At 38.4% G+C, this 20,349-nt stretch overlaps 1 protein-coding gene across 4 annotated transcripts; it reads right to left on the bottom strand.

Annotated features, from left to right (window-relative positions):
- Positions 1 to 1,880: 1,880 nt before the first annotated feature.
- On the bottom strand, positions 1,881 to 20,051 carry ccdc92 (coiled-coil domain containing 92). 4 transcript variants are annotated; one of them, XM_082188257.1, is made up of 4 exons: positions 19,548 to 20,051; positions 10,186 to 10,395; positions 8,603 to 8,644; positions 1,881 to 3,889 (listed from the first exon to the last, which is right to left on the bottom strand). In XM_082188257.1, the coding sequence occupies exons 2-4, from the start codon at positions 10,319 to 10,321 to the stop codon at positions 3,006 to 3,008; spliced, it is 1,062 nt and encodes a 353-aa protein (XP_082044383.1). In that variant the 5' UTR covers positions 10,322 to 10,395; positions 19,548 to 20,051; the 3' UTR covers positions 1,881 to 3,005. The 4 variants fall into 4 exon arrangements, with proteins under 4 accessions (XP_082044383.1, XP_082044384.1, XP_082044385.1 ...); XM_082188258.1 differs by lacking the exon at positions 19,548 to 20,051 and adding an exon at positions 17,437 to 19,537; XM_082188259.1 differs by lacking the exon at positions 19,548 to 20,051 and adding an exon at positions 17,454 to 19,537.
- Positions 20,052 to 20,349: the final 298 nt, after the last annotated feature.

Below are 20,349 nucleotides of genomic sequence, written 5' to 3'. Positions count from 1 at the left end.
GTACCTGTGCAAAATATTAGTATTCTAAGAATCTTTAAGTTTCTCCATCAACACCCAAACAAATTACATATGCAAAACACCATGCTCAAAGATAAAGGATCATAAAGTTTTCCTCTAAAAGCACAAGTTACCCTTGGCTCACTGACCTCCTGGAGGTGTGACATCTGGTGCGTCGATCAAAGGTGGATTCGGAGAAATTCTGACGTGAAGATGATGCTGAGCTAGAAGTCTTCTAAGAACCCCTAAGTTTGTGCCAGGCTGCGGTCTTGTTTTTCCATTCACCAAAGTCCTCTGACTCCAACTGGTTCTCTCTCATCAAGACAACATCAGCACAGATCAACTGGAGCCTCGACAAATTGCATTAGGACACTTCTATTCAAATGGGCGAGACATGCAAGTATCAAACTTAATCCTCATTATGTGATCCATTAAGTATCCCTACCCCTTTTCCCAGCATGCAAAACATACCTGGATTTTTCAGCAGGAAATATGGGTAAATGAAGCTTGATTCAAGTAAAACATACATTCAAATCCATGTTCTTCGCTCTGGCCATATCAGACTTTTTGTTTCTGATTCTCAGTCAAGAATTTTAAATGTACATCATAGAGTAATATAAACAGAAATGATTACACTTAAAGGGATAGTTCACTTTGAAATAAAATTTTGGTATGTTTTAGCTTACCTCAAGGGCAAAAACAAGTTTCAATTTTTATATTTTTAGGTCAAACCGTTCTTGTCTGTCAGTCAAATAATGCAGGTCTATGGTCACCACCTCAAAGAGCATGCACAGAGTCCAAATTAAAACAATTCCACATCGTCCAAATTAAACAATTCCCCATCGTAAGTACACATTGATGGCCTAAGACACGAAACGAGCGGTTTGTGTGAGAAAACGAACAGTATTTATATCGTTGTTACCTCTTGAACACAGCCACGTCCAAGTGATCTGAGGGCGCGGGCGGGTATAGATATATACAATAGATGTCGCCTTGGCTACTGCAGTTCATTGGAACGAAACCGTAGCCAAGGCGATATCTAGTGTATATATCTATACCAGCCCGCGCCCTCAGATCACTGTTTTAATTTGGACTCTGTGCATGCTCTTTGAGGTGGTGACCATAGACCTGCATTATTTGACTGACAGACAAGAACGGTTTGACCTAAAAATATCAAAATTGAAACTACTGCGGAAAAAAAGACACCTACATCTTGGATGCCCTTGAGGTAAGCTAAAACATACCAACATTTTATTTCAAAGTGAACTATCCCTTTAACATGTGAAACATATACAGTATGAATGGAGCGGTTACATTAGGTGTGTATTAGCGCTCAACCAGCTTCCTCTCTCTATCTGCAAACTTAAAAACCAAATCTGAAACGTGAAATAGATCAGAATAAACTTGTGCGAAATGAGAGTCATAGAATCTGAAGCACAAGCTGTTTTCTTCAAATAACAATAATGAGAACTGGGAGGAAGTGTGAGGATAACAAGGCAAACGTCAAGTTTTAAAGGGATAGTTCACCCCCCAAAAAATCTGTCATTATTTATTCATCGTCATTTCAAACCTTTATGTCTTTCTTTCTTCAATGGATAAAAAATAAATAAAAAATAAATAAAGAATGAACTGGTGTTCATGCAACTAGTGCAATTACAGTGAACGAGGTCCGGAGCTTTCAAGCCTAAAAAAAAAGAACCAAAAGTGCCATAAAAGTATTCATTCTTTAAAACTGCATATAAATAATAATGAATAGTAATAAATAAAACAAAGATCATTACACTTTAAATATACTATATATCCTTTGAATTACATAAGGCTGAGTAAAAAATAAAATAACTTTCATTTTTGGGTGAACTATTCCTTTAATGCATGATCCCAAAAACATGTCATGTGCAAAATAACCCTAACAAACAGCTTTTTCTTATACTTGATATTCACAGAAATATTTACCCTCTGTGTTTAGAATAAGCAGGAGGCATTATTTCCCAATATATGATAATGCAGCTCCAACTTTTTTCACCCTACACAACATCTTTAATAATTTTTATGCGCAGAGTATTATTAATAAAGGTAAGTGCAGCAATGAGATTATGAATAGAAGTGACCTCTTTGAGACGGTTATTTCAGTAGGAGTTTAATAAGGAGCAGCAGGATTGTTCACATTAGCCAGTAGATATGTGAGTGAGAGGGGAAGGAGAGCTGAAGGAGGGTGGAGATTCCAGTACTACTGCAGTGCTCATGAATAAATATGAGTAGATATGAATATGCATTAGAACATTAAATCAGCAGGCAATGACGACATTTGGCAATATATGAGTGTGTGTGTGTGTGTGTGTGTGTGTGTGTGTGTGTGTGTGTGTGTGTGTGTGTGTGTGTGTGTGTGTGTGTGTGTGTGTGTGTGTGTGTGTGTGTGCGTATGTGTGTGTGTGTGTGTGTGTGTTTGCACCTTGAGTAAAGCAGAGCGGGACATTGATGACAAGAAGAACAGAACGCGCAAAAAAAAGAGGCTAAAAGTCAAATGGGAAAGGAAAACAGGAAAACAATCATTTGGCATGCTCACAGTTCTCCTTCTCAACCGACGTGAGACAAAGACGTTATTCAAATGACCATGAACAAAAGTCTTTCCGTTTATACAGTGTTGCATAAAAAGCAGCAGGACATACAGAAGCTCTTGCTGCCATCCGTAGTCTCTCAATCTTTCAAATTCTCTCACATTCCCGGAAAAACAGTCTTTGCCTAAACCTCGCCAGTGTGTATTGTTCAGCGTTTCCCAAGTTTGTGCTGTGTGACTGTGTTTGTTAGTTGTCTATATCTATCCGTAGTGTATTAAGGGGTGTGTTTGTATTTGATACGTTTATTGACAAGTGATGCATTGATGATTTGAGCATCTGTATGGGTGTGTGTGTGTGTGTTTTCACAGAGCTCCGCATATACTGCATTGGTCTTAATACATCTATGTTGATATACTATGTTTTAGGATGTGTAAATGTGCGCAGTTGTCAGTCTTAAACAGTTCTGTCTGCGCCTGAGCGTTTGCGAACCACCTGCTCTCCATTGACCTGGTCCACGGCGAGGGTCTCCACCTCCGCCTGTTTCCGAGCTGCTCCTCCTCCTGATGAGGGTGAGCGGTGGATCCGATGCGCCACTCCTATATGCGCGTTAGCACGGGGATGGGGTCCGTCCCGCGCTGGACTATTCCTAGGGCTCGGAGGCACAGGGATGTGGGCGGGGCTTGAAGGCGCAGGGGGTGTGGCTGAAGAAGCGATGGGCGGGATTACAGAGGGGCGTTCCCGCAGCACCGGTTGAGGCTCTGCAGGGGCCGCTGGCTCTCTGGCTTGCAGGAATGGTGTAGGATCTGGCATGGCATCTACCGAATCTCTCAGTACCACCCTACGGCCGTCTGTGGCGCCCAACCGGTACAGCTCTGTGTATTCAGAGTGCAGCGGCTGCGAAAGGCTTTTGCGCATGCGCCTGCGGGGAGTCTCGGGTTGCCGGATGTCCTTGTCGTTTCCCGACGGCACGGGCACTGGAGCGGGAGGGGGGCTGGGTTTGAAAGAGCTGACGGGACTGACGGAGGGGCTTATACCTGCCGTCCCGCCGGCGAGAAGGCGTTTTTTGGTGGCGTGGAGCTGGGAGGTGAGGTAGGCGATGGTGCTGGCTCTCTGCTCCAGCTCTCCGGACAGCACAGCCAACTTATGGCTCTTCAACTTCAACTCATCCAGGTATTTCTTCTCTCGCTCACGGATGGTGTTCTCCAACACTGAGATCATGGCGTTCTTCTGCTCCAGATCCCGCAGGAGCTCAGTGTTCTCCTGCTCTTTAGCCTTCAGCTGAGCCTCCAGCTCCTCACAGCGCTGGTGCAGCTCTCTGCAGCGAGCCTCGCCATCATCTGATAGAGAGAGAGAGAAAGATGATACACGCAAACATTTAAAGGGATGCTTTACACATACAGTGGTGGTCAAAATTGATGGCACCCCTGATAAATATGATAAAAAATGGCTGTAAAAAATAAATCTGCATTGTTTATCCTTTTGATCTTTCATTCAAAGAATTCACAAAAATCTAACCTTTCATTGAAGTAAAAGAATTGAAAGTGGGGGGTAAATCACATTATAAAATAAATGTTTTTCTCCAAAACACGCTAGCCATAATTGTTGGCACCCTGTTATTAAATACTTTTTGCAACCTCCTTTTGCCAAGATAACAGATCTGAGTCTTCTCCTATAATGCCTGATGAGTTTGGAGAATAACTGACAAGAGATCAGAGACCATTCCTCCATACAGAATCTCTCCAGATCCTTCAGATTCACAAGTTCATGTTGGTGCTTCTTCACTTCAGTTCACTCCACTCATCAGGTTAGGGAACTGGGACGGTCATGGCAGAAGCTTTATTTTGTGCTCAGTTACCCATTTTTGTGTTGATTTTGATGTTTGTTTTGGACCATTGTCCTGATGGAAGATCCAACCACGGCCCATTATAAGATTTCTAGCAGAGGCAGTCAGGTTTTGATTTTTTATCTGTTTGTATTTGTATTTTGTATTTGATACATCCATAATACCATGTATCTGAACAAGATGTCCAGGACCTCCAGTAAATAAAAAGGCCCACAACATATAAGATCCAGCAGTATATTTAACCGTAGGCATGGGGTACTCTTCATCCCTGTTTGCACCAAACACATCTGGTGGGTTTGCTGCCAAAAAGCCCTTTTTTTGTTTCATCTGACCACAGAATCCGGTCCCTTTTGAAGATCCAGTCGTGTCTGACAACTAAATATGCTGGAGTTTATTTTTGGAGGAGCGAGGAGGATTTTTCTTGAAACCCTCCCAAACAACATGTGGGGATGTAGGAGTTGTTTGATAATTTATTTTTAGGCTTTCTGACCCCAAGACTTAACTAATCTCTGCAATTCTCCATCTGTGATCCTTGTAGAGTCTTTGGCCACTCAAACTTTCCTCCTCACCGTGCATTAAGACAATATAGACACACGTCCTTCTTCCTGGCAGATTCGTCACATCTTTAGTTGATTATAACTTCTTAATTATTGCCCTGATGGTCAAAATGGGGATTTTCAATTCTTTAGATATTTTCTTACAGCCACTTTCTATTTTGTGATGCTCAACAATCTTTTGCTGCACATCAGAACTATATTCTTTGGTTTTACTCATTGTGATGGATGATTCAGGGAATTTGGCCTTTGTGTTTCCTCATATTTAAACTCCTGTGAAACAAGAAGTCATAGCTGGACAATTTCATGTTCCTAGTCACCCTGGTGTGCTGAAAAAGGTAAATATTAATGGGAATATACTTCAGAGATATTTTTTCTCATAAAAAATTCTAGGGGTGCCAACAATTATAGCCAGCGTGTTTTGGAGAAAAACATTTATTTCATAATGTGATTTACCCCCCAATTTCAATTCTTTTACTTCAATGAAAGGTTAGATTTTTGCGAATTTTTTGAAGGAAAGATCAAAAGGATAAACAATGCAGATTTATTTTTTACAGCCATTTTTTTATCATATTTATCAGGGGTGCCATCAATTTTGACCACCACTGTATATAATATACTTTGATCCAAGGTTCATCAACTCCAGTCCTGGATGGCCAGTGTCCTGCTAAGTTTAGCGCTAACCCACACCAAACACAAGCAAACAAGCTAATCAAGGTATTTAGAATTACCTGAAAATTACAGGCAGGTGGGTTGAATTGGGATTGGTACTAATGTCTGCTGGACACTGGCTCTCCGGGACTGGGGTTGAAGAGCCCTGCTCTATTCCAAAACCCAATGAAGCTGCCTATGCATCTCCTAAAATACCTCCTTGAATTACATATATCCTTCACTGAAGGCAATCCCAGAAAGCACTGCAAAATAACCTCAGTGAAAAATAAATCCAAAACGCTGGTTTCATTCACTACTGAAAAGTATTGACAGTTTCAGTATATTTAAAAAAAGACTATTTAATCAAATTTGTGTGTGCTGTGTATAATGCTTATTAAAGTATAGCCTTGTTAGCTTAGTAAAATTATAACGTCAAACTCCATTTCAAATCAATAGCTCTAGTCTCCAGTGCTATTTGTGTGACGCATGAGTTATTAGCTATATTGAGTTTGTAAAATTGATCGCTTGTGAGGTTCAGTGATGATCATAGAAGCCAGCTGCCTATCTAGGAAGAGAAGCAGATCACTATGTTTTGGAATAAAGCTATTGTGTTAAAAACAAAGTCTGAAATAATACGTTCAAATAAAGATATTTCTGCAAACTGAAAAACAAAAAAACATTATACATTAGCCTATAGAGGGCAGCAGTGAACTGTGAATGAGATATCAATAAACCAATTACCTCTGAGAAACTAATGGCTATGAAACATCAAACCAGGAACAGGAACTCTCTCCCAGCGCTCCCATAAGATCTGATGCTAAGCTTTTGACAAACAACATTTGTTGTATTATGGGAACAGCTCATTCAGCTTAGCTAAGCACAGATATTATCGATTTCTCCATAAATTTAGCTGGATAGACACTGAAATTGCACGGATAATTCTGAAGCATCTTTTACAGCATGTTATCCATTTGGAATCGTTGGAACATTGGTTTAGTCTTATAAAAGCCATGTTAAAGACGTATTTAGCAGGCGATTAGGGTGGGTCTGAGACGGGGCACCTCAGAGAGAGGCGAGGGGGTGTGCAAGGCAGGCACAGACACAGATCCTATCTCCCATTACACTGCTAATGGATATGAAGGTTGAGGGAATAGCAGTGTCCTGCTTTACTGACCTTCAGCTTTGTAACAGTCTAAACAATTGCACTCCGGGGAGGATTTCTCTCTCTCGTGTACTCTCCTTCTCTCTTGCTTTCTCACAATTTAAATTCAGTGTGCTTTATTTGCATTACAAAAACTAAGTATTTGTAACTGCAAAATAAAATAAAAATAAAATAATCTAATAAAATAATAAAATATAATATAAAATAAAATAAAATAATAAAATAAAAATAATTATAGAATCAGGAAATTTAACAAAATATTTAGCACATGTAACTAAAAATCTAAATCAGCAAAATGTATCAAATAAATAAGAAAACTTAAGCAAATTTACCAAAAAAGGGACAGATTTATTAAACAGGGCAAATTAGTGTGAAAGCACAGTTCCCAAAAAGCGCTGATGGGAGTGGTGGAAATACTGACGACGCGCAAATTAAAGAACACAGACACAGATCATTTCCATAATGACCCAATCTACCAAAAGCAGTGCATATAAGCGTTTGGTTTAAGACATGTTTTTTTTTAGACGCGCTCTCTTTCTCTCACTTTCCCTGACCGCTTCATTACCACTTAGCAATTAATGAGCCACACAAGTTAATGAGGTCACCTTCAAATTCACACACAAACCCAGTTAGACAACCATAATATATCCACCACGAAACACACTCCAGTACAGACATCTGAGGTCAAAGCGACAGCTTCAGTATAGATTGCTAGTGTAATGAGAATGAACCTTCTGCCGTTACTTCAGTCAAGAGCTGGGTTTAAACTGTAACAGAAATGATGGCTGGATTAGGGTGATGCTTGATCTTTGAATATGCGATTCTCATTTACAAACCCTCTAGTGTCATTTGTGAACGTCTTTGCACATGAAAAACAAGTGTTATGATGTATGGCAGTGCTGTTGGTCTATTGTTAGGAACATGAGCGTAGGGATCTAGTCAGCAGGTTGCAGATGATGCATTAGCCTTTTGCATTAGTGCTGTATTAGCGCAGTCATTCATAATCTCATTTCCTGTGCTAGACTCAAAACTGGCTCACATCTGCCGCATGCGAGAACACAAACAACCATACAGACGCCAAACAAATGTCAAACAAATTCATTATACAGCAATATTACAAAGCTCTCTGGAATACTTGATTCTGATTGGTCAATTACAGTGTTTTTGCTGTTGCTTTGTTTCTTTTATAATGGACTTTTATTTCTTCTTACCATTTTGCAATCAATATCAATACTTGTATGTATTTGTTAAGTTGGTGTGTAATACACATAATAATGTACAGTCAGTCAGTCATTACAGTACAGTCGTTTTGTCATGTCTGTGGGAACTGCGTTGAGCGTTCAGATGCCTAAACGTTTCATCAGTGCATTGTGTGTTTGTGTTGCGACTAAAAGGCGAACATATATTATACAGGGTAATATATAAAGGGAGAGAAAGGGAAATGTCTGTGTATGTGTGTGCTTGCTGGGTTGGTCGCTGGTTGCCAGGTTGCAAGGCACGGCTGTGGTGGTATATGTGCGCTGTTGTGGGACACAGTTCTCTTTCTTTGCGGAAAACAAAAAAAGTCTTATTTACAACCTTCTGCAAAGAGAGCAAGACAGTGGAAGATAAATAAAGAGACTGCCAGACAAACAAGAAGCTAAATATGAGCGGCCTTTCTTCTCCTGGTTGTATGTCCATCTACCAGGCTATCTGACTTTTTTTTTTTTTTTGGGTGAATTTTTGGCACTTTAACAGCATCCTAGCAACACCTGACACACAGCCCTCTTGCATAAGCATTTTGTTCTGACCACATGTGAGTGTGAATGCAGACACACAAAGTGCGCGTGAGAAATCTTACCGCCTGGATCTGAGCTCCGCATTGTCAGCTCATATGTCAGTTCTGTGAAACAAAAGAGAGGACAGAGGGAGTGGACAGGACGACAAAAGGAGGAGTGTGAGAGAAGGGGGGGAGAGAGAGAGATCAAATGTTAGGCTGGCAGCACAGAGAATCACACTACCGTCAATGACAGCAGCTGAAGATCACATGACACAAGACATCACCTGCAACAGGAGGAGATCAAGAGAGTGAGAGCAGCAGAAGACAGAGTCAGCCAGGGATAAAAGAGCATGTGGGAGTCAAACAACATCAAACTTTCAAATCTGTAGTCTGAATTTTGAGTGAATATTGACCTGGATTTTATGTTGACTGTTTTGATTTGATTTGCTATGCTTTAATGTGCTGTTTTGCTTAGCATGTTAAAGAACAGCAGACAAAAGGACCAGGATTTCATGTTGACTTTGTTTTGATTTTATTTGCTTTGTTTTGTTGTTTAGCTTTACTTTGCTGTTTATTTTTTGGTTTTGTTTAAAAAAACGCCTTTTTTGTTTTGCATTACTTTGCTTTGTTTTTTTGTGCATTAATGAATCACACAATAGGACCAGGATTTCATGTTGACTGATTTGATTATTTTTTTTTTCTTCTTTTTTTTCTTTACTTTGTTGTTTTGCTTAGCTGTTTTATTTTGTTTTTTGTTTGTTTGTTTGTTTGTTTTATTTTGCTTTGCTGTTTTGTTTTGTGCATTAATGAACCACACACAAAAGGACCAGGATTTTAGGTTGACTTTACTTTGATTTTATTTGTTATTTTGCTTTACTTTGTTGTTTTTTGTTTGTTTGTTTGATTATGCTGTTTTGTTTTGTTGTTTTGCTTTGCTGTTTTGTTTTGTGCATTAATGAACCACACACACAAAAGGACCAGGATTTCACGTTGACTTTCTTTTCCTATTTTGCTTTAGTTTTTTTTTATGCACACAATAATAATTTTCATTATTAATATTCTTTTTTTTTGTGCATTAATGAATTACAAACAATAGGACCAAGAAATCATGTTGATTGGAGTGTGAAGCAGCATTAATGAGGATCGAGCCTCAGTGAGATTAACTGTATTCTCCCAGGCCTGAATATTAATCCCTGTGGCACTGTTTACTCTATTAGCATGGAGAGGTGAGCTGGTGGCAGGACTGCATAAGATGTACGTGCAATATGTGCCAAATACTTGCGTTTGTTTTTGATGCAGATGTTTAAATTGACACCAAAGTGACCTCACGATGTCAACATCATTAAACTAATACTAGAGTTGCTTGTCATGTAATACACAGGCTTGGAAACATTTCATGAAGGCAAGTGTGTGGGCGAGTTCAAATCCGGCTCGAGTCACATCCTAATCCCATCCTACCGTCTTCGTCCTAATTTTGTCTTTGCTCAGCAAAACTATTTTACGCAAGCAAGTAATTATAATAAGAATTTGAGCCATTAAATAAATTAGACACTTCATTTTTAATGATTATAGTGCTTTATTCACTGTAGACATTTTACAATTGAATAATGTATGTGTGTGTATGTTTGTTTGTATGTTGTAAGTGTATTGGCATGTGTTTGTACCTGTGCAGTGCTGCTGTAGGCGGCGGATCTCAGCGTGAAGCCCTTTTAATGTGTTGGCATGATCTTGTTGCAGGAACAGCAGGTTCTTCTGCGCACTGTGCAGTTGATTCTCCAAGGTCACACTCGCCGAGGCCATTATGATGATACACGGTCACACTCACATGTAGAAATAAACTCACTCACACGGGCACACACACTAGCCCAGGACACCTGTAAACACAAGAATAGAAAATACTGATCATACACAACATACCAAATATTCAGCCTTATGACAGTTATTACCCTTTTGCATAAAAAAGTCATAAGCCAATTAGACACCTAGCTCCTTCTCTCCAAAGCCCACCCTACAGTGATGAGACTATAAAAATGATATAGCCTAAATTATACTGATTCGCTGATAATTTATCATGTTATTATGGCCAAAAGCTGGATGATATTAAATCAAATATATTATATTAATTAAAATTATATTAAATTAATTATATTTAAAATATTATTTTATATTTACTTCTTTTTCTTTTTAAACTACCAAATTATTTTGTGGGGAAAAAAAGATTTCTATATAAAAAGATATATATATGTTAAAGACTTCCATTATATATGTAATCTAAATTATAAGAAATTATTACAAATAAAAAATGGAATAATATCGGTCTATTGTGAACCCCAAAGTAATAAAATGCACACAAAAAAAATTACATTCTTGCATGACAATCCAACAACTGTATAAAGTTAATATACTGCTTAATTTGAACAATATACTTCTGCTACCTCCTATTTGGTGAACACACAAAACAACTGCGGGAAGAAAAAAAAGTATCTAAAAAGAATTTCACTGTGGTCCGCAGTCACATCTTTGCAGTTTAGAGAGTCAGGGCTGTAATAGACACAGGTGTGACATTCCAGGACATCCAATTCAGATCTGTCAGGTACAGTAATAGAGACATTTTATAAGTGTCATTCATTAAAAAAATCACTTACAGCATCTTTAATTAAATCTCTTGTAACTGAGACTTCATCAACAAGATGTCTGCCACTCTTTAAGTCCCAGAGTACATAACACAACCTTTAAAATACTTCAAAATAACACCCCAGTCACTCTTCCTACAATTCACCAGCAGTGAAATATTTTTACTGTACTTCTTTAAAACAGCACACGCCACAGTGCTGGCTAAAGCTACACTCAGATGAGAGGTTTACTCAGAGACAAATGCATGTCTGATGCAATGGAGTGACGGAGACTGTCACACACAAATACATTACAGCAATCAAATTAAGTTTACTCCGGATATCACAAACCCTTCCCCGAATCACCGTTCCTCTGTCTGAGAGGACAAAGAGCTATATTTAGCTAATGACAGCATAATGGTTTGACATTACGTAATGCCTCTCAGATGAGGCAGAGAAGCGAGGGAGATAGTATTGATTTAAGGGGGTGAACGCTGGTTTCCACAGACCCCGAACTGCTCAGGGATCCTCTCCCATCCAGAAGAGAATCATACATATTTCATCATTTTATTTTTCGCCTTTGAAGTTTTCTGATCCACTTAAAGTGTATGTAGGACTGGGTGGTATTGAATATTTATGGTATATAGCTGGTGATTCAAATTAAGCCACGTTGTGCTTCTTATCTGGCCATTATTGTTATTTGATTAGTTTTGCGATCCTTTCTTGCCTCATGACTATGGAAGTGTTAAGACAAAAATGCTATAATGGAGTCATGTACACTTGAGTTGTAAAAATAGTGCTAAGGTTTGCACACTTAGTTTGACTGTCATCAGTCTCTGTATGCCATTTTTCAAATATTAAAATATTTTTTTTAAATTGGGGGGAAAAACAATTTTTTTATTCAGTAAGTCTGCAAAAGTGACAGTATAGACATTTAAATGCTGCTCTTTTGAACTTTCTATTCATTGAAAAAACCTTTAAAAAAGTAGCATGGTTTTCACAAATATATTAAACAGCACAAAATTGCTTTCAACACAGATAATAAGAAATGTTTCATTGACATTAATTCAGCCAATTAGAATGTTTTCTAAAGGATTATGTTTTAAAATTACATTTTATTTTAAATTGTAATATTTCACAATATTACTGTTTTTAGATTCGATTTTTACCAAATAAAAATACGATACAATGCTTGGTGGGCATAAGAGTAAAAAAAAATTGCATATAAATTAAATGAAAACGACTATGTTAAAAATAGACCTCCTGGTCATTTAGTGGAAAAACTATAGAAAACGTGTTGATTATTTTAAATAATTTCGCTGCTGTGACTTTGCCTTTTATGTAAATTCTCTGGTCATATCTGAAACGTAACTTTGTAATGTTGAGTTTCTCAGTTTAAATAAAATATCTACATGAAAAAAAGATTTAAAACTGAGACAGAAGTTTTGCGTTCTAAAGTTATAAGATTACTGTCATGAGTATTATAACTCGCACAACTCAGGATGAACGCAGAAAGTCTTTTTTTAATAATCCAGGAGTAAAAAAGAACAAGACAACTACCCTTTAATATAAACAACACTAGACAAGGACCAGAATGAAACACAGGGTTTAAATACAAAGAGCAAAAAAAGGGAACTAATCAAGACCAGCTGAACAGAATGATTAATTAATGGGTAACCTAGGTGACAAACTAGGAAATCAGATCAAATAATGACATAACTCAATCCAATCAAAATCACAATAAACAAAATCACATTTACAGTACACCAAACGTTTGTCTCTTATTACAAAAATCTAATCTAACTTAAATTTCTCATGATATGACCCTTTTAAAAACACTTTGGCCCAGCCTAATATAACATATTCCAGTTTGTACTTCCTAAATTAAACTTACTTGGGCTAATTTATTAATCTAACACGTTTCATTTTTTTCTTGCTTCTACCAGAAGATGTCCCATTCATGGCTCCTTATGAAAGGCTTTGATTTAGTAAAAGGGTACTCATAAAGCCCTGTGTTTAGTATGAATTATTAACAGAGATCTTACTGCCGCCATTGTATTTCGGCAGACTCTTCCCTTTGGGTGCACTTCTTTCTATCATGATAATGCAACAGAATAAAACTGACAAATCGAGAGGGGAAACACAAAGATAGGAGAAAGCGCCTCGGGGGTATGTTGAGGGTCCGCATTGATACAGTCATTCTGCTATTCTGCTCTCATGGGAAAAAAACATGACTACAAAATATGAAAAATATTACTGCGGGAACAAACTGCTGCAGTTTCCAAGTGAAATGAGCACTAATGCTCACTTTTACTCCCAAAACACAAATCAAGATTACAGTGGAAGACTATAAGTTAATAACGACTTCAAATGCAATAGTGATAAAAATGACATTTAAAAATCTAGGATTTTGGTCAGGAATGGGGTTAGGACTAAGTGCATTCACATTGAAACACTATTCAGACTTTTAGACACTTTTAGCACCACACAGTGGACATTTCATCTGGACGCTGCAGTGATTTATACTTATATAGCATATAGTCACGTTTTTCTCATGAGATCAAGTTGAAAACGAGAAAAAGGAGCAGCCGAAACTGGTAGTGTGGTTGATCAGAAGACAGGAGCTGATGCTTTAAACACAGTCTCACTCTGACAGACTAACCACAGCCCTTCACTAGACAGACAACAAAGGGAAGACTGGAATCGCTTTAAACACTGTAAGGTAAAACAAAAGCACTGTGGGTTTCTGGAGGAAAAAAAACATGCATATATTTGAAGAACGGTATGGCTAAAAAAGGGTAAGACGATGTTGGATTAGACTGCTAGTCAGTGGAACTCATGAAAAGCCTATGAGCATGAATGAGTAATGGAAGGCTGTGGGTGCGGCGCAGAGAAGACTCCAGTAGACTCACTCTGTCCCACTCTTTTATTCATTCACTTGCTGTCTTCTCTCCAGTGCACCCCGCAGGAAGCTGAATTAGAATTACAGGAATTTACTGATTTGCAATTCAAATAAACTCGACACGGTCACACAAAAGAGGAATTTCATTTGTCCAACCCAAGTTTTGTGACAAAACTAAAATAATTATGAATAATTATAAATAATAAAAATAATACATTTTAAAAGTCTTTAATAATAACATAAGCCCGCTTTTTGTTGTTTGCATCCATTTTGAAAAGTGGTGGTCCATGAAATGATAAGCTTCATTAAATATAATGAAATATATACACTACTGTTCAAAAGTTTGGGGTCGATGTATGGTTTTTAAAGTCTTTTATGCTCACCAAGGCTGTATTTATTTGATAAAAAATGCATGTGCAAATAATATTACAATTTGAAATAACTTTTTTCTATTTAAATATATTTTAAAATGTAATTTATTCCTGTGACGTCAACGCAGAATTGTCAGCATCATTACTCCAGTCTTCAGTGTCACATGATCCTTCAGAAATCACTGTAAAATTCCATATTGCTCATATATACACATCCTGATGAAGAATAATTTTTTAACATCAGTTCTTCCATGTTATACTGTAGGTGGACACCTACACAATCCACTTATAACAAACAGTTGGGTGTCATTAATAGCGCATCTGTTTTTTTCGCAGCACAGCGCATATAGACATTACACACAGTCAGAGTGACTTTGCCACGGTCAAACCTGCTGTGCTTAAAACGATTAAAAAAAGGTACAGTAATGCTCAAGACGACAGCTAAATAACAAAGGACTTTGACAGATGACCTCCATTACTTAAAGACAGAAAGAGATAGACTACGAGGCTCCGTGGAGAAGGCAAAAACTATGAATATTTTATGAATAATGAAAAGTGAAGTGGTTTGTATGCCTACTATGAGTAATACTAATAATAATGTACAACTGCAAGTGATGGTGTCACCAAGTAAATCACATGAGCACTTCCTGAAATAAGAGACCTTCCCAGCACTCGCCATGACATCATAACAACATAATATAATGAGCTCCTAAAATTTGGTTTTGCTTGAATGACAGCAGCACTCGGGTTGCATGAACTCCAAACGTTTGTGTTAAACCTGATGACCGTGTTCTCCAGACTGTTATGAGAAGATCCAAAGAGCATCTTGAGCTTCAATGAAAGCAAGAACATCTGACTAGCTGCACAAAGAGTCACATGATCAACATCTCAAATTCACTTTGATTAATGTCCTAGAAAAAGTGCCGAATCTGACATATTTCTTATTCATTTTGCATCATACCATTTGTTTGTTTTAAAATGTTCTAAATTCTAAACTTCTAAATTAACTTGTTAGATTTTTTATGTGGACAGACTTTTGTTCAACCCAGGCTCATTGGAAAAAACGTGCTCACGTATCGCCGCACTTTCAAATTGAAATGTCCAGTGAGTTTAACTAAGCGTTTGTTGGGTTTTATCTGAAACAGATGAACATAAATCTGGCAACGTTTTATTACGTCGGTTGTTGCACGTATCACGGCAGTTCGGAAGAGAAATGTCCAGTGAGTGTCGCTAAAGGGTTAAAGGTGCAGTAAGCGATCTCCGAACAACACTGTTTATATTTGAAATTGACACCCAAACAAACAAACACACCCCTCCCTTCATTGCTCCGCCCCTAAAATAATGAACACGCTGACACAGGAACCCACTAACAATTGGTGTATCAGACAATTCGAGCAAATATAGATTATATTATAGAATATTTAGGGCTGCACGATTAACCCCAATTTCCATGTAATGGCACTTAAACCGTGATTTTGAAATCGCAAATGCTGCGATTATTTTTTATGCGCATCTTGTCATTGATGTACGACTCTGTAAACGCTGCTCCATCTGAAAGCACTGTGAGTTTGAGTCACTTATAACGTGCATTTGAAAAAGCAAACATCTTTCCAAAACATAAGCATTTATGAGCCTCTTGTTCAACAAAAGACAACATTTAATAACATGCTTTTACTCCAAACTCACTTTATAATGACAGTTAAGCATCCTTCTGAATAAGGCAGTTGTGTGTTTATAAGTCATGTTTAATCAATCAAAGTGTTTCAATCTTCTGTTTATTCAGCTACAGCGATAGGGATTTCCCGCGGGGCATATTTGGCGTGTCTGCGTTAGAGCGCCCTCTGATGTCCAGATGGAACAGGATTTACTACCGATCAGCTGCACTGCACTGACAAGCTGCGCATAAAATAATCGCAGCCTTTGCCAAATCTCGTTCGGTTTCATTGCGATTAATTGTGCAGCCCTAATATGGATGAATCAACAACAGCATACCTTGGTTCTAGTAAAAAGCAATGTTACTCACGTATTAAGCAGAAACAAAGCAGCCTCTGTATTCAGGCCTTCTCGCTCTCTAACGCCCATCAAGCGATGGAAAGCTTTTCCGATATTAAGTGTATCCGCCCCCTACTGATGATTGGTGTGTTTTGGTGCTCAGTGGATCGGTCTGTGGATTGTTTTTGTTTTTCTCTCATTTTCACAGCCAGGACTATACAAGCTTAATATTTTTAAGTGAGCTACCGAGCACAAGTTTGTACAAGTGAAAAAATTTATTTGTTTACAAATATATTAGTATTACAAATATTGCACTGTATTGTAAAAGTGTTGAGGCCATAACATGGTTTTGTGCAAGGAACCACGTGAAAATAAGGCTATTTATTAGGGATGTAACAATACCCTCATGTCACGATTCAATACATATCACGATACTGAACTCACGATACAATATTATTGCGATACTCCCAAGACATATGGTAAAAGGTTAAGCAAAAAATGAACTGTTGATTAAAATGCTAAATTTGGTATTACATTGGGTGTGTAAATGAATAGGCTTGGATTTGGTGCTGTTAACCCAATGCACAGAACAATGGTGACACCAGAATAAAAATATTCATGATTTATTTTTCATGAATACAAACAGAATTATTTTAGACAAAAATGCTTGCACTCTTTCACTGACTAGATGTATTTAAAATAATGCAGGCCACGTTTTTATTGGTAATATAAGACATTTGGCATTATAAGGACCCACAGTACTGAGACTAAAACTGCACAGTAATTTTCATTTTGGGTGAACTATACACAATACATATTGTCACTATACACGATACATATTGTAGCATTTTTGTATTGCGCTACATTGTGACACGATCTATTGTTACACCCCTACTATTAATCGATAATCTGTGATCATAATTTGTGTCAAAAAATAAATGTTTTCATTAACAAAGTTCAAGAGGAGCACGTGATCCAAGCAATTAACATGTCTATCCTATCAGCATGAGAGGAAGCCTATACACACAGTCAACTCACCTTACATACTCACTTACATTCCTCGATAGTTTTTCAGCATCCCTCCACCACCCCGACTCCTCACTCTTGGCCTGTTCCTACCACAGCAAGGAATACGGGGAAGTACTTTGGGTTCGGGCCAAATACCGAGCTCTGAGCCCTTTAATCGGACAGCGTGCCAAATACGCATACCATTACTCTATTTGACTTATTTGTGAGTGCAAATAAAAGTTGTTGGTGTTTCGCTGCCAATAGTGTTAATTTCAGCAGTAAACTACAGTGAATAGTATGCATCCGTACGTTTTTTGGAGCTCTGCAAAAATGTAGGAAGAGCACTTTTTTCCAATTAGCCTACATTGTTTTTGGATTTCATTGACACCTTTCTTTAAAGCCTCCGACCATTATTCAAGTCCTTAACACAACAGGCATCCTATTTGACATTATAGTCTATAAATTCACACAATATTTCAAAAGATAACCCTAATAGAACACCCTCAGAATTTTTTTTTTTTACCAAAGCTGTCACTGGAGCGGTACCCTTTAAAAAGACACACATTTTGTACCTAAATAGTGCATATTACCTCAAAGGTACTTGGTACCAAAAGCGTACATATTAGAACCTTTTTAAAGGGTACTGTCCCAGGAACAGCTTTTATAAAAAAAATTCTGAGTGTTATAACACTATCATAACTCACTGTTGAGGCATCAAGCAAGCATCAGCATCAGAGTGCATCCCATCACCATCTGTATCCCGTATCTCACTGCTTACCGTAAACTGACCGTTCAATCACAGGCACTGGAAGCACTTTAGAAGTGATATTCCACGGCATATGTCACGACTCACTCCCTCGCCCCTCCTTTAGGGGCCATTTATGGGCTGGTAGACATTTTAGAGCGCTGATGCTGACATTTGCTCTGATCTGACTGACGTTGGTCCCTTCAGTCAGAGGGTGAGGCCTCCCCCGCCCCGCTCCACATGAGACAAAAGAATCCCCCTGACATTACTACTTAACTCTGTTGTTCTTTCTCCCCATACTGTCTCTCACTCTCTCCCTTAACAGCTCTTTTTCTTGACCTCCAAATTCTCTCTCCTCTTGCATTAATAATCAATGAGCTGCAGCGTTAGAGGAGACTCTAAAACACTGCTATATCCTAGTACCGATAGACACTTCGCACACACAAACATCCAGTGCTTTGGAGAGGACCGGCCCTTGAGTCACACCCACTAGGCCTTCATTCTCCTGCATGATGTAAGCTACATGATGACATATTATGCACTGCACAAAAAACAGCAGCAGATTAATACCAACTGAATATCAGATATTGTTATAGATCATTTAATTATTGAATAAAACACTTATAACTGAATATTGAGCAAATATAGAGAAGACAGTACAAAAATCATGCTAAATAAAATGTGGGACTTTCATGGCAGCATCTGATTGGCCAGTGCACATCAACACATGCACGTGAGAACGGCTGGGGATGAGCAGGGTCATAAACAGCACCTGCATTGCGGACAGCGCAACAATCGAGATAAACCACCATCCTAAAAAATAACACATCATAAGACATTCAAAAGGCTAGAAACACAAGACGGTGTCTGTTGCGCTTTGCTCAAAACCTGTGAACATTGGAGAAACGACAGCACGTGTTCAAAACAATACTGCATATGCATCTGCGAAGTAAAATCTATAGATTTGCAGTTACCAAGACCATTTGAATAAAACAAAGGTTGATGCATTAATACAAAAATATTATACAAATATAAAATATTCAATTGATAGTTATATCAAAGCAGTTCATTGTTATATATAATACAAGTAAGCTGACAATCATGATAATTAATTAAACACAAATATCCTAAAATGCATTCCGCTCCAGGATGTATCCTACACACAACATCCAAAACAAGCAGCCAGAATGTGTCAATGTCAATAATGTGTTCAATGACATCTATATTCCACTTTATAACACCCATCTTCCTCACCATCGTCTAGTTACTGTCACAATAATCAGCCACCGGCTCATTCGACTCGATTAATGACCTCATCCGTCCGAAAATACGCAACAAGCAGCAACCAACAACAACAACAACTGCTATCTGTGTCAACGCTAAGCTGCATACTTACACTATACGTGCCAGTACTGTTTTCAGAATAATGTAGTAGCCTACAGTAGGCATTCTTTGAAACACATCGCTTGTATCAGTCAGCGGCTCGGGCTCGAGCGCGAGCAGGTGCAGCGGAGATGCGCGTTACACCGGGAGCGAAGCGCAAAGATGCGGCCGACACCTACCAGAAAGACGGGCTGAGATTAGTATGTGGCTGATGGGTAGAGATGGGCTTGGTTCTGGTGTCTGCGGGCTGCTGAGAGGAGAGCTTCGCGGGGGGGTTTCTCCTCGCCGGGGCAGAGAGAGAGAGGGCTGTGTCTGTCATCTCCCGGAGATACAACACTAAATAAAGCGGTGCATGCCGGGATACTGAGGAAAACACACGCGCGCGCACCTCTGAGGGCCTCTTGCGCAGGTGAAACGCACACACAAGTCTCTTTATTATCGTCTTACTTTTAGTGATAAATAGTTTAATGGTTATCAATATGATATAAACTATGATATCTGGCGATGGCGAGTTAATTGTGTCAACCTAAATGTATTTGACCCGAAGCGTCATCATCACTACAGCGCGCGCCCGCTTGATACACGTCTCCGAGAAGTCTTAATTTCTGTATCATTATGTAAATTAAAGTAAAAAAAATGTCCTTTTAATTATTGAATCAACAAGTCTAAAGAAACAAAAACAAGAAAGACTCATTCATTCTGTAGCTCAAACAATCTTGGATCTACAGTAGAAACAATATGGCAAAATGTTCTGCTAAATGTAGCCTAATTATGAGCGTATATGATAGTTTGTAGTGCTATAAGTTCTTAATAAA

This window comes from Leuciscus leuciscus (assembly GCF_965113295.1).
Source record: "Leuciscus leuciscus genome assembly, chromosome: 13".
NCBI lineage: Eukaryota > Metazoa > Chordata > Actinopteri > Cypriniformes > Leuciscidae > Leuciscus > Leuciscus leuciscus.
The sequence above is the reverse complement of the archived record's forward strand: the minus strand, read 5'-3'. Positions and strand labels throughout refer to the sequence as shown.